General features: G+C 37.2%; 1 protein-coding gene across 1 annotated transcript; it reads right to left on the bottom strand.

The window, feature by feature from the left end:
- Positions 1 to 1,210: 1,210 nt before the first annotated feature.
- On the bottom strand, positions 1,211 to 13,314 carry LOC132862481 (hormonally up-regulated neu tumor-associated kinase homolog A). The gene is made up of 10 exons (XM_060894522.1): positions 13,090 to 13,314; positions 9,498 to 9,790; positions 7,131 to 7,186; positions 6,684 to 6,822; positions 6,199 to 6,326; positions 4,280 to 4,415; positions 3,952 to 4,129; positions 3,042 to 3,125; positions 2,132 to 2,360; positions 1,211 to 1,974 (listed from the first exon to the last, which is right to left on the bottom strand). Exons 1-10 carry the CDS (start codon positions 13,312 to 13,314, stop codon positions 1,211 to 1,213), a joined length of 2,232 nt encoding a protein of 743 aa, XP_060750505.1.
- Positions 13,315 to 13,790: the final 476 nt, after the last annotated feature.

The raw sequence follows: 13,790 nt of genomic DNA, 5'->3' as shown, positions 1-13,790 counted from the left end.
ACCGTATTCCATCCCATTCCTGAATAATCTGTGACAAGAAATATTGTTTGCTGTTGACAGAATCCTCATTATCTTTTCAAAACATGTGCCGAAATCAAAAAGGACAAACTGTTTGCCAAAGAAAAAGGTTGTCTTTCAAAACTGAGTGTTCAAAGAATACCCATGCACACAGAAGGATACTTAATTTCAAATCTGGTTTATTATCCAAAGTCTTGGAATAACAATTAGAGCTTCATCCTTTGGCACGACTGATCGACTTCATTCAGCGATGCTCATTCATAAATAGCAACATGATACAGGCTTATTAGCACAATGGGCATCAATCAGACCCTGAGCATACAATAAAGCTCAAATAGAGATACATTGGCTTAAGGATAAATGATTGCATTAAGAGACAAAGAGAAGAGGGCATACAGTATAATGAGAGGTTTAATTGCTTGTCTGTATAATCTTAGCGTAGCAAATGAGCTTATGTCCTAATGGATGCTTCTAGTACATTTTGTTGTTCACTTTGGCATGTGTGTTTCAGAAGCAACAGCGTTTAAGACTGCTGATCGTTTGATGATTTCTGGACAGAATTAGTGGAAATTTACAGGTCCTGTTCCTGGCCCATGCTTGGTTACCAAACTTCTAAAACAATGGAGACTTCCGTTACATTAGTAACATGGTCTTTGCTGAATAATCTGTTTAAAACTGACAATATGCTAGCACCATTTCAAGTGAACCAAGCTAGCTATCCGATTCTGTTGTGGTTCTTGAGAAACATTAATATTCCTGTTAAAGTGTTAAAACATGTCTGAGGTTATAGCAGATAATTGCTATGCAATTATAGAGCAGAGGAAAAATATTGCCAGGCTTGAGATTGGTAAATTGATGCACATTTGAAAAGTATGACCCCAATATTTCCAAACATATTAAGGACTCTCCTGTGTGGTAATTTGCAGGCTTTCTATTTAACCAACAATAGTTTAACAGACAGCTGTAGAGCTGAAAATGAGGCTTTCTGAGGTGAGGTGGAAGCATAGGCTTCCCACAAAACTTAAAGGATCAGTGAACAAACGTACAAAACAATATAAATTTTACATTAGCAGGTACACAAAAAGTCCTTCCTTAAACCTTATATATATTTCCATCACTGGTGTTGAAATTAGTGCTTATTGTAATATTACATTTTTACATTGTCTCCTTCACTCCTCCTCCCAACACCCTTTCAACCAAAATCCAATCTGAGAAATTCGGTTTTCTTTTCCTTGCTATGGAAGTTGGAAGGGAGCATGGGCAGGTTTAGGTCTGTGTCCCTGCGCTGACTAGTCCTTAACGGCCCAAAGTGCTGAGTTTTTACCGTGTTTTCTGGAATGCCCATCGTCCTTCCTCCCCCTGGTCCAGTGTTCCTCTTTTCTTTTGTGTGCCTCAGACTCTTTATAACCAGAGCCTGCTGCCTCTGGGACAAAAACACTGGTGGTTTTGAACCATTTACCAGAAAAGGTGAGGAGCCTGTAGATGGGCCAGTGTGATGTTTAAGCCCCGCCCACACCACTTTTCTTGGTGAAATGTCTTTGAGGGTTCTGTGACGTAACCGCGGTAATGGGGAAGTTTGTAAAGCGGATTCCATTGTGCTCAGTTGATGGGTAGTGTGGGTCTTTTCCTCAATGGCCAGTAGGAGGTCTTTAAAACGTTGACCTGCTTTACTGTCTAGATGCATTCTGGGTGATGACACTTTCTCAGTGTAGAACATCTGTATCTTTTCCAATTTGTCATCATGCCGGTATGCAGGATCCTCTCTTGAGCAGTTCTCGGAGTGTGTTGGTCTCAGATCGTGATCTTTGTTTGGTGTTTTGCTGGAGGTTTTCTTACTTTCTAAAATGATTGGAGCATCACAAGAAGTGCAGTTACAAAGCTTAGAGCTGCTTCCTTCCCTACAGGGGCATTTGGGGGGTGATGCATGAACAAGTTCCTTCTCACCAAGCACTGCAACTGACCACAACCAGAAACACAATAGAAAATAATAACAGTAAACATACAGTTCAATACTGTACATATGTATATCATTGAAACTATTTTTAAAATAATATTTGTTATTTTTTTACACAGTATTCAGAGAATACACATAATTGGATATTAGCAATACAACCTTCAGGAAATAGGCTTTCTCTTGTCTCTGTGTTGCTTGCAACGTCATGGTTGGTAAAGATGTCTATGGGCTGATTAGTAGCAGTAGATGTTCTTTGCTCTGAGCTTGACTGCTTCTGTCTAGTCATTTCCTCTGCCTTCCTCAGGAAATCTCTATCTTGTGATGGGATCCTCTGTGTCTTACTTGACTGCCTCTGGCTCCTCTCATTGCTTGTCTCATTTTCAGTCTTCTGACAACAAATGAGTAAATGTCAAAAGGAGTTTGTTAAGACGAACTGCATTGCATTTAGCATTGCTGACATTTTCAAGGGCCCTTACCTACACTATACAGTATGGTGAAAGGTTTCTGGTGTACACCTGACCATTACATCTGTATAAGCTTGATGAACATCTCATTCCAGATTAAATACTCATTGGCTGTTGTAATAACCTTCACTATTCTGGGTAGGCTTTCCACTAGATTTTGGAATGTGGCTGTGGGGATTTGCTCCTTAAGCCACAAGAACATTAGCAAGATCAGAAACTGATGTTGGGTGAGGAGGTCTGGTTCCAATTCTTCTGAAATGTTCTCAGGTGAGTTGAGGTCAGGGCTCTGTGAAGGACACTCATGTCTTCCACATCAGCCTCGGTAAACCATGTCTTCATGGATCTAGATTTGTGCACATGGACATGTCATGTTCATGTATGTTTAAGTCCATTAGTTCCAGTGAAGGGAAATTGTAATGCTACAGTACATCCAATTTTGTGGCAACAGTTTAAAGAAGGCCTACATATGGGTGTCATAAACTGGCAGCCACAATTTGGCTATATAGTTAATATCTTAAAATTAAAGTTTTCTAGCAACATTAAGCAAGAAACAGTAACCAAAAAGGTACCACATAAATGGTATTAACCATTTTTGGATAGGTTACCTGTTGCTGACTCCTCTCTGATGTGTTGCTCCTCTCATTCCACACAAACTTGTTTCGAAGGTTCCACTCACTAGATTCCAGCTTCTGAGAAAATTGTATTGTGTCACAATAAAGATGTATATGCGTTTATGGACAAAATTTTGAAAGGATTAATTAGGTGGTAATACACCAAAGTACTTCTCGTTTAATTGGGAGTAAGCAAAGCTAGACCTCAACAATGCAGCACAACTTGGCACAGTGGGGGGTGACATTTGAATGGGGCCAGCAAAGTAAAAGTACTTTTAGACCTGGTTTTGTCCAAGATTTGTGTCTACAATTTCTCCCCTTAAAGTAGGGGTCAGCAATCTAATTTGCAAATGTACCAATGTGGGTGTTCTTGCTAGCAAAAAAAAAAATTAGACATGCCTTATCCAGAACAGGTTACATGTTTTTATACAACTGAGCAAAAGAGAGATAAAGGCCTTGGTCAGGGGCCTAGCAGAGGAAGCTTGGTAAAATTTGGCTTTAAATTCACAACCTTCTGATCAGTAGTCCAACATCTTAACCACTAAGCTACCACAACCCCGACTAATAAAACAAGGAGCTGTTTTGCTGGAATGAAAGCCAGCAGCTAGACTAGTCCCTTGTGGGTAAGATTGGGGACTCATTTTGTAACGGTTATGGACAGTTTTCAGAGGATAGTTACATGTGCATAGTGAGGAACCAACATCTAATATGTGTACATCAGTATTCAGACCTTAGTCATATCTACAGACTTGAGCACTTTTCAGAAGGAGTTGAATTTGCCTGTTTTCTACAAGGAAAACAGCAGAGTCATCTTCTTAGTGTCATTATATTAATTCCACAAATCAAAAATAGAGCCATGAGTAGAAGGTCTGTTATAGTGTGATTTTGTGCTTCACTGTTTTACCTTCATGTTCTTGGATGCTTTTTGGTGCCTGTTCATTTTTTTTAGCAGGAGTTGGTAGGTAGCTAAGATGGTGGTGGGTTTGTTGTTGATGACTGTGTGTATGATGTCTGAGATGCCATAGCCAAGATCCTCAGTCATGTAGTTTAACACAACTGAGTTGAGTTCTTCTGGATGCAGTCTAAGGAAAAAATTATATTCAAACTAGTTTTGATGTATTTATTACATTTTGAAGAATTTATTAAGACAATTTAATAAGATAATTTTTGTTGGTTAGTTGGTGAGTAAAAAATAATTAAATGTCTAAAATGCTTTAAATTTAAGGTGCTACCTGTTCTTATAGACCAAAGTGTGTAAGGGTCTCGTGCTGTAGCCCTCATTAAGCCAGTTCTCCTCAAGTGCTGCTTTCACACTCGGTCTCTTCGCCGGGTCCGGCTCCAGCAGAGACAAAACAAACTGCACCGCCCCTAAATGGACAAAAAGAAAGTTGATGTGATATGATTTATGAAGATATATTTTACTCCAAACCTTAACCCATTTTAATAGAACAATGTCAGCAACCATAATTAGCAGTCTTACACTAGTAGCTATAGCTGTATAGTTGCTATATTTGTCTCAAATGCACATTCTCCTCTCTGAGGACTCCTGGTTTTAGCTCTCTTACTGTACATCATTGGAGATCAAGTTTAAATGGCACTCTCCTCTTTCTTACCACCTTCACAGCCCAGAGGTTACTGAAGATTGGCAGGTCAGCTTAGCGCTGCATGGCCTGCGTGTGTGTTTCGGTAATGCTACCCAAAAAAGTTGTCTTTGTGCGTGGCCTGCTTGCTCAGGTGGAGGTGTTCTTAGTGTCGTCAGTCATGCTCACGTTTGCTCACGTTTAAACATTCACTTAGGGGCCTCGTTTAACCTCTAGGTTTAAACATTCATTTAGGGGCCCCATTTAGCCTCTGGGGATTTTTAAAGGCACACATACACTATTTTCTTGTGTCTGACTGCAGCAAATATTCTGCAATTATTGGCTTAAGGAAAATGTTATTCATTTTTAATCTATCACGTTCATTTAGGCTTTACTGGAGTGCACAGGAGTATAAAAGGGAACACAAAGGTATGTTAAATGTTCATTAGTTCCTGTTGATCTGCAGCGATATCAATTACATATTGTGTATTTTGCTAGCGTGTTAGACCGAGTGTTCCTCATGGGTGGCCACATGAACAGCACGGTGCTTAAGGGTGTGTCTGAGTGACTGGGATTGTTAAATCTCCTCTGTTGCCTTGTCCATATTTAATGTGCTGGATCAGATTATCAGATAATCAGTGTGAGGAGAAGAACTGTTTGTAACGCGTGACTATCCACACCTATTATCTAGGTCAGCCATTCCTTTAAAGTCTCTCATTGTCTCTTTCCCACATTGTCTTTCCTGTCTCTGTGTAACTAAAGGTGATATATTTGTCAGCTTGATCTCCTTACATCGTTTGTACTCGATCAGTGGTGTGCAAAGTTTGCTTCTTTAGTTTGTTCTGGTGCTCCAAGGCTAATATTGCTAGCCGGTAAGCAGAGGTTACAGCCACCAGTTTAGCATTGTGCAGATGTGTTTGCCTAAATCACACAATTGCCAGAAAGCATGCTGTAGTGACCAGACCGAGGCACACTAATACTGAAAGTAGATCTGTTTATAAAACTGTGGAAATTTCATATAACTTATAAGCAGCCAAAAGCCAATAAGACTGACACATACACATAGATCATACAAGAAATCCCTAAGAACTGAAATCATTCTTTTCTTTCGCTATAACACTAATAAGCCCTAATTAGATAGACAAACACACAATCGCACAACCAGCTGTACATTCTGTTAGTCACACATATGTTGTATATGGATATCTATCTATCTATATGTCTACATTACAGCACAGTGAAATTCTTTCTTCACATATCCCAACTTTGGGGGTTGAGCTCAGAGCACAGGATTCAGCCATGAAAGCCCTTAACCACTTGAGCCACCACTGCCACCTCTATCTATCTATCTATCTATCTATCTATCTATCTATCTATCTATCTATCTATCTATCTATCTATCTATCTATCTATCTGTCTATCTATGTCATCAATATGTCATCAATATGGCCGCTATGCCTCTTGATTAGAATTCCCTCAATATGGCTGCCGTATCACTTATTTTCATTTATAATGGTAACATTATAAAATGCTCATAATGAAAAACATGTGAGGGAAAAGGTGTGTGTTACCTTTACTAATGTCAGATGGGATCGTGTTGATTTCTCCATTAATCATTTTCTGATGAAGATGTTTTATGTTGAATGGCTCTACAGTGAAGGGAAGAGTACCGGTCATCATGGCAAACATACTCACACCCCTGCACACACACATACACAAACACGGATATTGTTTTTTTTTTTTGAAGACAACAGCAGGGATAATTCTTTATGCATAAGGCAGTAGAGTCAATATCAGAGGTTAGAGATGACATTAAGAGATGCCAGCATTCAAAACTGCATTCAAAACTCGTGTGTTATTATTGTAATATTCCACACGGTATTTAGATTGATTTTTTCAAGTATAAATAACTAAATAAATGTATACATCTAAAACTTTATATACGCCTCTGAGAAATAGTAACAAATGATACGTTTCTGAACTTTTAATAAGTTTTTTACTCGTACCACATTATCTACTGTACTTTTTTCCAGTCACACACATATAGAATACTCACACAGACCATACGTCCACTTTAGGGCCATACTTCCTGTGTGCAAGAAGCTCTGGGGCAGCATATGCAGGACTTCCACACTGAGTGCTTAACAGATCCAGGGAGAGAGAGTCTAGCTTCAGAGTGTTACTGAGACCGAAGTCTGAGAGAGAGAGAGAGAGAGAGAGAGAGAGAGAGAGAGAGAGAGATTTTTTTTTACTATTACATGCTACATCAAAGCTCATGTATGCTTTCTATGTTTACTTGTGTATATATTTTAGGGCGAATGTTAATATTAGTCGCTGCCGTGATTGATGATCCGAATTGTACATGTGTGAGTTTGTGCTAACCCTTAACCTATAATTGTCAACTCCAAAACTAGGGAAGCTGTTAAAGAACTGTTTATAATCCATAATCAGTAAATCAAATGCATAAAAACCTGTTAACACACAAAAAAAACCAAACACTCACCAACTATCTTAATGTTGTTATGTTCATCAAGGAGAAAGTTCTCAATTTTCAGATCTCTGTGTAAACAGTGAGGGGGAAAAACAAGAAGTTAAACAAGTCAACAAGTCAACAAGTCAACAAGTCTCTCTGTTCAACCTCAAACAATGTTCAAACTGCAAGATTACACAGGGGGTTGTATAAAACGTTAAGGAGAGACAATTTACGGAGAGGTTAAGGGTTCTTCACCACAACCCATATATAATCATTTAAACACTATAGAAATCGTAATATTTTTGCAATTGTGTGTGAAACGGTTTAGAATCTCATGCCTGAAACACGCTTTTCCACAAAACTTTCATTAAGAGGAATAAAACATGTCATCAAACTCACTCAACTCTTTTTCCTGAACACATTTATCCCTGATACAAATAATTTGGAATATTCTACAAGTTACATTTTTAACAGGAAGTTGCACCATGCATATCTCCTGAAGATCATGGAAAGAATATTTTTTCTAATTTATTTCTTTTATTTGCAGTAAAATTGACTGATGATGAAAGCACAAGAAAATAAACAAATATATATATAAACAAAAAATAATGATTATTTTAAATAAATTATTAGAAACTTTTTAATGTCCTCATGCATGGATGCTAGTTAAGCATATTTTAGGCATTTGCTTATTCTAAAAAAAAAAAGTTTAACTCTGTTACTCATTTAAAAGCAAAATGATTTCTTAGATTAAATTTTGAATGCATTAAATAATAACAAATTTGTTCATTTCAAGATTTACTAGGGGTAAATTACACCAAAATTGTTTTATCACTCATTTCTAATAAATAAATTAATTAATAAATACATAAATTAATAATCCTCTTCCTCAGAAATCAATTGTACAGATTTAATTCTTATATATTTTTAGACGTACACGTGACTACACTTGTATTTGTACAGGAATTTTGTGTAATTTCTTTGTGTGCAAATAGACCAGAAATTCCTGTAATTTGACACAACCTTATTTGCAGCTTAGGGACGTGGTTTAGGTTTGAGGACGAGAAGACTTTGTCTCAGATTGTACCCTCTGAGCTGAGTGACATAAAGCTTGACTTAGATTTCAGAGTAAGTGATTTAACTCAACTAGATGCAATCAAGTCTGTGGGTAATAAATGGGTTATGAATAGTGTGGAACCTTTAGTCACTTCTGATGGATCTGTGTGTGTGTTTGTGTGTGTGTGTGTGTGTGTGTGTGTGTGAGAGAGAGAGAGAGAGAGAGAGAGAGAGAGAGAGCATGATTTTTAAATTACAACTGTTCAGCATGGGACTCCATTAGTGCGGAAGTCTGTGAATGATGTGTTAACCAAAGCAGAAATGAGGTCATTGAGCCCCATAGATTGGCAACACACACACACACACACACACACACACACACACACACACACACACACACACACACAAAGCTTCTCTTGGTAAAAGTCATTGTGACTCATGACCTGTTTATCATATGTGTGGCAGTGTGCTGAACCTATTACATTTCTCTGTAGCTAAATTCGCACAAACAGCCAAGATTGCATTTTGCCAAAACTGGATTTTTTTTTAAGGAGTTATTTTAACAAACATAGGGCTGTTTTTAAAAACAGTCAGTATGGTTAAAGATGTCTAGACCCCTGCTAGTTAAATGAGATTTCCTCACACGGTGGTCATGTTGTTGAATAGCGACATGCTTGAGCCACATGGACATAAACCCGATCCGTTCCAGGTTCTAATCAGATGCCAGCTGTTAAAATCTCAGTGGCACTTCTGCTCCACAACTCTTTAAACATCATTTTCATAATTTCACTTCTGGGATTGACCAGAGTTTAGATGCTAAATTTAAAACCTTCACTTGAGCCTGCAGTTTTATATTGTATAGAGTATGGGATAAATGTGAATGGTCTTCCCAGGTTTCCACACACTTATTTACATATACATGTGTGTAGGGATGCAGGGAACCAATCCGGCCACTGAGGGGTTAACTCTCCCAAGCCTGGATAAAATGGAAGGGTTGATCAGCAAAGGCATCTGGTGTAAAACCTGCACCAAAATCAAATGTGCAGATCAAATGATCCGCTGTGGGAACCTCATACTGTAAGCAGTGGATAAACAAAAACAACGTGCAAGTTTAGATTTTTCCTTGCTCATATTCCTAAGAAACCTTTATTGAAGGTACACATTTTGTTCAATTAAGTGCCTTTGCTTTGTTTAACCTGTGTGAAGTTTATGAATTACATTATCAGGTTAGATAAAGCTTTGAGTTAAGTAATTTTTTGTTTTTTTTCCAGAGCGAACAAACTCAAAATGAACGATTAAACAAAGCAACCTCAGTACTCTACTAATCCTCCCTTCCATTACCTGTGCACTATTCCATGTGTATGCAGATGATCGACAGCGGACAGGATCTGTCTTGTGTATCGGCGGACCTCTCTCTCCTCCAGACGTTTGCGTTCACAGATTCTGTCCATCAGGTCTCCTCCGGCGCACAGCTCCATAGCCATATAGTAGCAGTTCTCGGTCTCTAGGGTCTCCAGCAGAAGGACAATGTTAGGGTGACGGATCATCTGGTGGATCTTCGGCTCGCGTTTCATATTTTTCAACACGTACGCATCCTGCCGTGCCTTCTTCTTATCGATTACTTTAATGGCCACCTGAGGAAACAAGTGACATAGAACAATAAGACGAGTTAATCAAATGAATAAATTGTAAATAGAATCTCTTCTGATTCGCCAACGCAAATATGACAGAATGTGTGTGTGTGTGTGACAGTTTAGGTGTGTTCATCTACACTTTTGCTGTGTAGGTGAATGATGTCTCTTATTAATAAATTTCTACCTTTTACCTTTTTTCCAAACACAATTATTGATTGATCTTTTCTATATGGTAAGTCTACCAAAAAATATTTTGAGCTTGAGTTTAAATGTAATATACACTATGTTTATCTACAGCTGGATTGGATTCTGCATTACTTGCTGCTTTGGAGAAAAGCGCCTGCCAAATAAATGCATATAAATGTAAATCTAAGCGTGAAAGTAGAGTTCACATAGACATTGAGGTGGAAAGTACAAACACAGCCTTATAATTGAGTAAAGAGACCTTGTGCAAGGTGTAAGGGCTGAGGCTCAACAGATTCAATCCAAATCTTCAACCCTGTTGTCCATCTGTGTCACAGTTTGTATGCTACTATTAACGAAGGGGACTGAGCAGCGATGGGGAAAGGGGCCCACATGGCAGGACTGACTTGATGCATGCTATTTAATCAGACTCTTGGCCATCGCTATAGCAACTCCAGAAGCTAAACAAAGTGGTCAGGACAGACTCAGTGACCCGAACTAGGGCTGGACACACAGATATACACGTACTCACACGTACACTTATGCACGTGTATCCACAAAGTGACTGGATTCGGTGACCCTTGAAAGAGTCGATCACCAAGGTGAAGAGACATAGCATTCTCATTTGGGTCTCTCACACACACACAGACACACACACACACACACACACACAAATAGTGATGTCCAGCATTACAATTAAAAATGATATTTGACATTTTATTAGATTATCGGAATGCAATTCATTTATTCTTCATGGAATATCAATCTAGAATGGATTCCAATTTAATATTTTTTTAATGATTGTAATTTATCCTAGACATTTGTAAGTTATTTTGAATTTAATTTGAATTCTAGGTTGCTACTATAAGTTCTGGCCAAAGACAGGGGATGAAAATTAGCCAATTGGGATAAATCTGTCTCGTTTACTATTTCTTCTGTGTTTATTAATTGCCTGATAAATAAACAAATAAAATACAATCAAAAGAAATAAACGAACTCTAAACCCATTCCTTATGATGCAGCACGGATTAGTTTAATTACTTTGTTATGTTTTTATTTTTCCTTTAAATGTATAGTCAGCAGTCGAGACAGAAGGTAGCTAAAGCTAGCTATTTTGAAACTCATAACTCAAACAAATACAGCTTACGGATAAGAAAAACCATTAAAACCCTGAACGTTCATGACAAATGTCAGCCATGTTAATACCATTTATGTCCATACAGACATCTGAAAATAATATTAGAGAAGTTGGATTTACGTTCCACCAAAATTAGTTGTTGAAAAAACAAATATTTCAGTATATTATATAAAAAAGTGGTTTAATATTCCATCAGATTTATATCATTAAATATATCATATCATTAAACAACAAAGAGACATTTGACAGTCAGATAACAGGCAAAGAAAAACACAACCATTTTATAAACATGCAAAAATTGAAACACAGCCATTAAATACTTTCATCCAGCTTCTTCTTCTTTCACTAAACCTACATTTGCATACTGGATCATGATCATGACTAAACTCAGATTATTAAAAAAATGCTTCTTCAGTTATCTTAAAAATATCAAAAAGACGTTCAAACGTTATAATCACGTTTGACCATTAAAATCGAATTGGACTGGAAATTAAATTCACATAAAGCGTAGTGTATATCTGAAAAGTCAGATATATTGATTTATTTAATCTCCTAACCAGAATAAATCATTTCGTCAACTAAATTTTAATGCCATCTGCATTGACCGTACTATTTTCTGAGTCAATTTCCTTATATGGTCTGTGTTTCCTGTTCTCAGTATTAGCTCATCATTACATCTAATTAATCACTGTTATCCCTAATTGCTACTTGTTAACCTGGTTAGTTATAATTTCTTGGTTTCTCTGAGCCTTTGCCCTAAACACTGTTTAATCATGATGAATCTAAACCTAAATCTAAAAAAAGTTCTTTCTTACTTGCACATTAACATTAACATTAACAATTATTGGGAATTAACAACGTTATTTTTTATTAATCAATACATCATCTAAAACATTTTGTCTGAAGTCATTATTTGAAATTTCGGAAAATACTTGTTTGCACAACATTTGCTTCATTTTCAAATGTTTGTGACCCACTAAATGTGAATATCTCACATAATATGAAGCATAATAATCCACTTTAGTTAGTTTGTGTGATGTGGGATTAGTAATTCATTTTCATAATAACATCACCATGGCAACAGGAAGTTCGGCTAATGAAACAACCGTTTCAAATCCCCTCACACGTCGGATATTTACCACGTTTGTTCAGCTTGATTTGAATATATTCATAATGAAAATGTGCTGTATTCAACAGTTTTGCCATGACAATGTGATCAAATAATACATGCTGCGGTCCAAACAGGAAGTGGTGTAAAAAGTGTAAATACTCTGTATGACAGGATGTGAGTAAATTATTTCAGTGTTCAATATACCACGTTGTCTAAAAATTTTTAATAATTATAATAATAAAAAAAGAATTTTATATATATATATATATATATATATATATATATATATATATATATATATATATATAACAATTATATATATATATATATGTATATCTTTATACTTTATAAACAACTTTATTTACATTTATAATGACTAATAATATTTTTAAACGCTTTACTTTTTATTGCACTAAACAATATTAAACTGATCCAATTAAATTATAAATAATAATAATAATAATAATAATAATAATAATCTAAAAGAGAAACAGAGAAAATCAGATTAGAATTAAAACATTTTAATTAGAAATATCCCCCTTTAGTATGAGATGCAATAACAACTCAAGCTTTAACCTGTATTAATCTCTAAGATGTCCATTTTTATCATTCTTTTTATATAAGTGAGTAAGTTAAATATGACTCAATGTCTTTTCTATTAAATTGTGCTGTTATATTGTGTAACAAAGCAAGCATTTTTCATCTTTTGACCATATATCAGGTTTGATGGGAAACTATCACACACAGCGTAAACTGAGAGTCAGCATAAAAAATGGATGACAGTCCTTCAACATAGCATTGACTGGCACGTTTAAGCATGTGATGCTATTCTAGTGACTGACAGCTGTGTGTGTGTGTGTGTGTCACCTTCTCTCCTGTGCTGATGTGCATACCCTCCATCACCTTAGCAAATGAGCCCTTGTTGATCATTTTGCCCACCAGGTAGCTTCCTACACGTTTAGTATGTGGGAAGTTTCTCACCAAATCTCTGGGCACTTTCCCCAAACCTGTTGGAACTGCTCGCTCCACCTGCTCCAACTCCCCTGAGTCACATGTCACACCATCTAGAGACGACTTGACCGGAGTGGGCATGGTGCCACCTGCTCCTGTCTGATCCCAGCTACTGAGACGATGAATTGAGGTGAATAAAGGAAGTGAGCAACAACAGGCATGTGTGATGGACGAGCAGAAAGCTGGTGTGAACTGGACTTAGTCTGAGTTCCTCTGGTGATGTTAGTTATCCGTTCCTTTGCTTGTTCACTCATCAGTGTAGATGTGATGCCTTCTACATGAAGCACTGTCTTCATCAACCGCCTTTAATGCTGACTATCAGTTCTCCAGATATCCTTATCTTTCTCTCTCTGTCGTTTATCTCACAGCTCTTTACTTGTGACCCTCCAGGGGATGGTTCCTCAGTCAGTCTGGCTGCTTCAGGGACTCCTTAATGCATGTGTCTGTGTGTGTGTATGTGTGTCTGTGTGTGTATGTGTGTGTGTGTGTGTGTGGTGTGTGTGTGTGGTGGATAATTAACTGTATCTGGTCTCAGGTGCAGTCAGCCAGTGAAGAGA

This window comes from Tachysurus vachellii, chromosome 19 (genome assembly GCF_030014155.1).
Source record: "Tachysurus vachellii isolate PV-2020 chromosome 19, HZAU_Pvac_v1, whole genome shotgun sequence".
NCBI classification, from domain to species: domain Eukaryota; kingdom Metazoa; phylum Chordata; class Actinopteri; order Siluriformes; family Bagridae; genus Tachysurus; species Tachysurus vachellii.
Note: the sequence above shows the minus strand (reverse complement) of the source record. Positions and strands in the feature narration are given on the sequence as shown.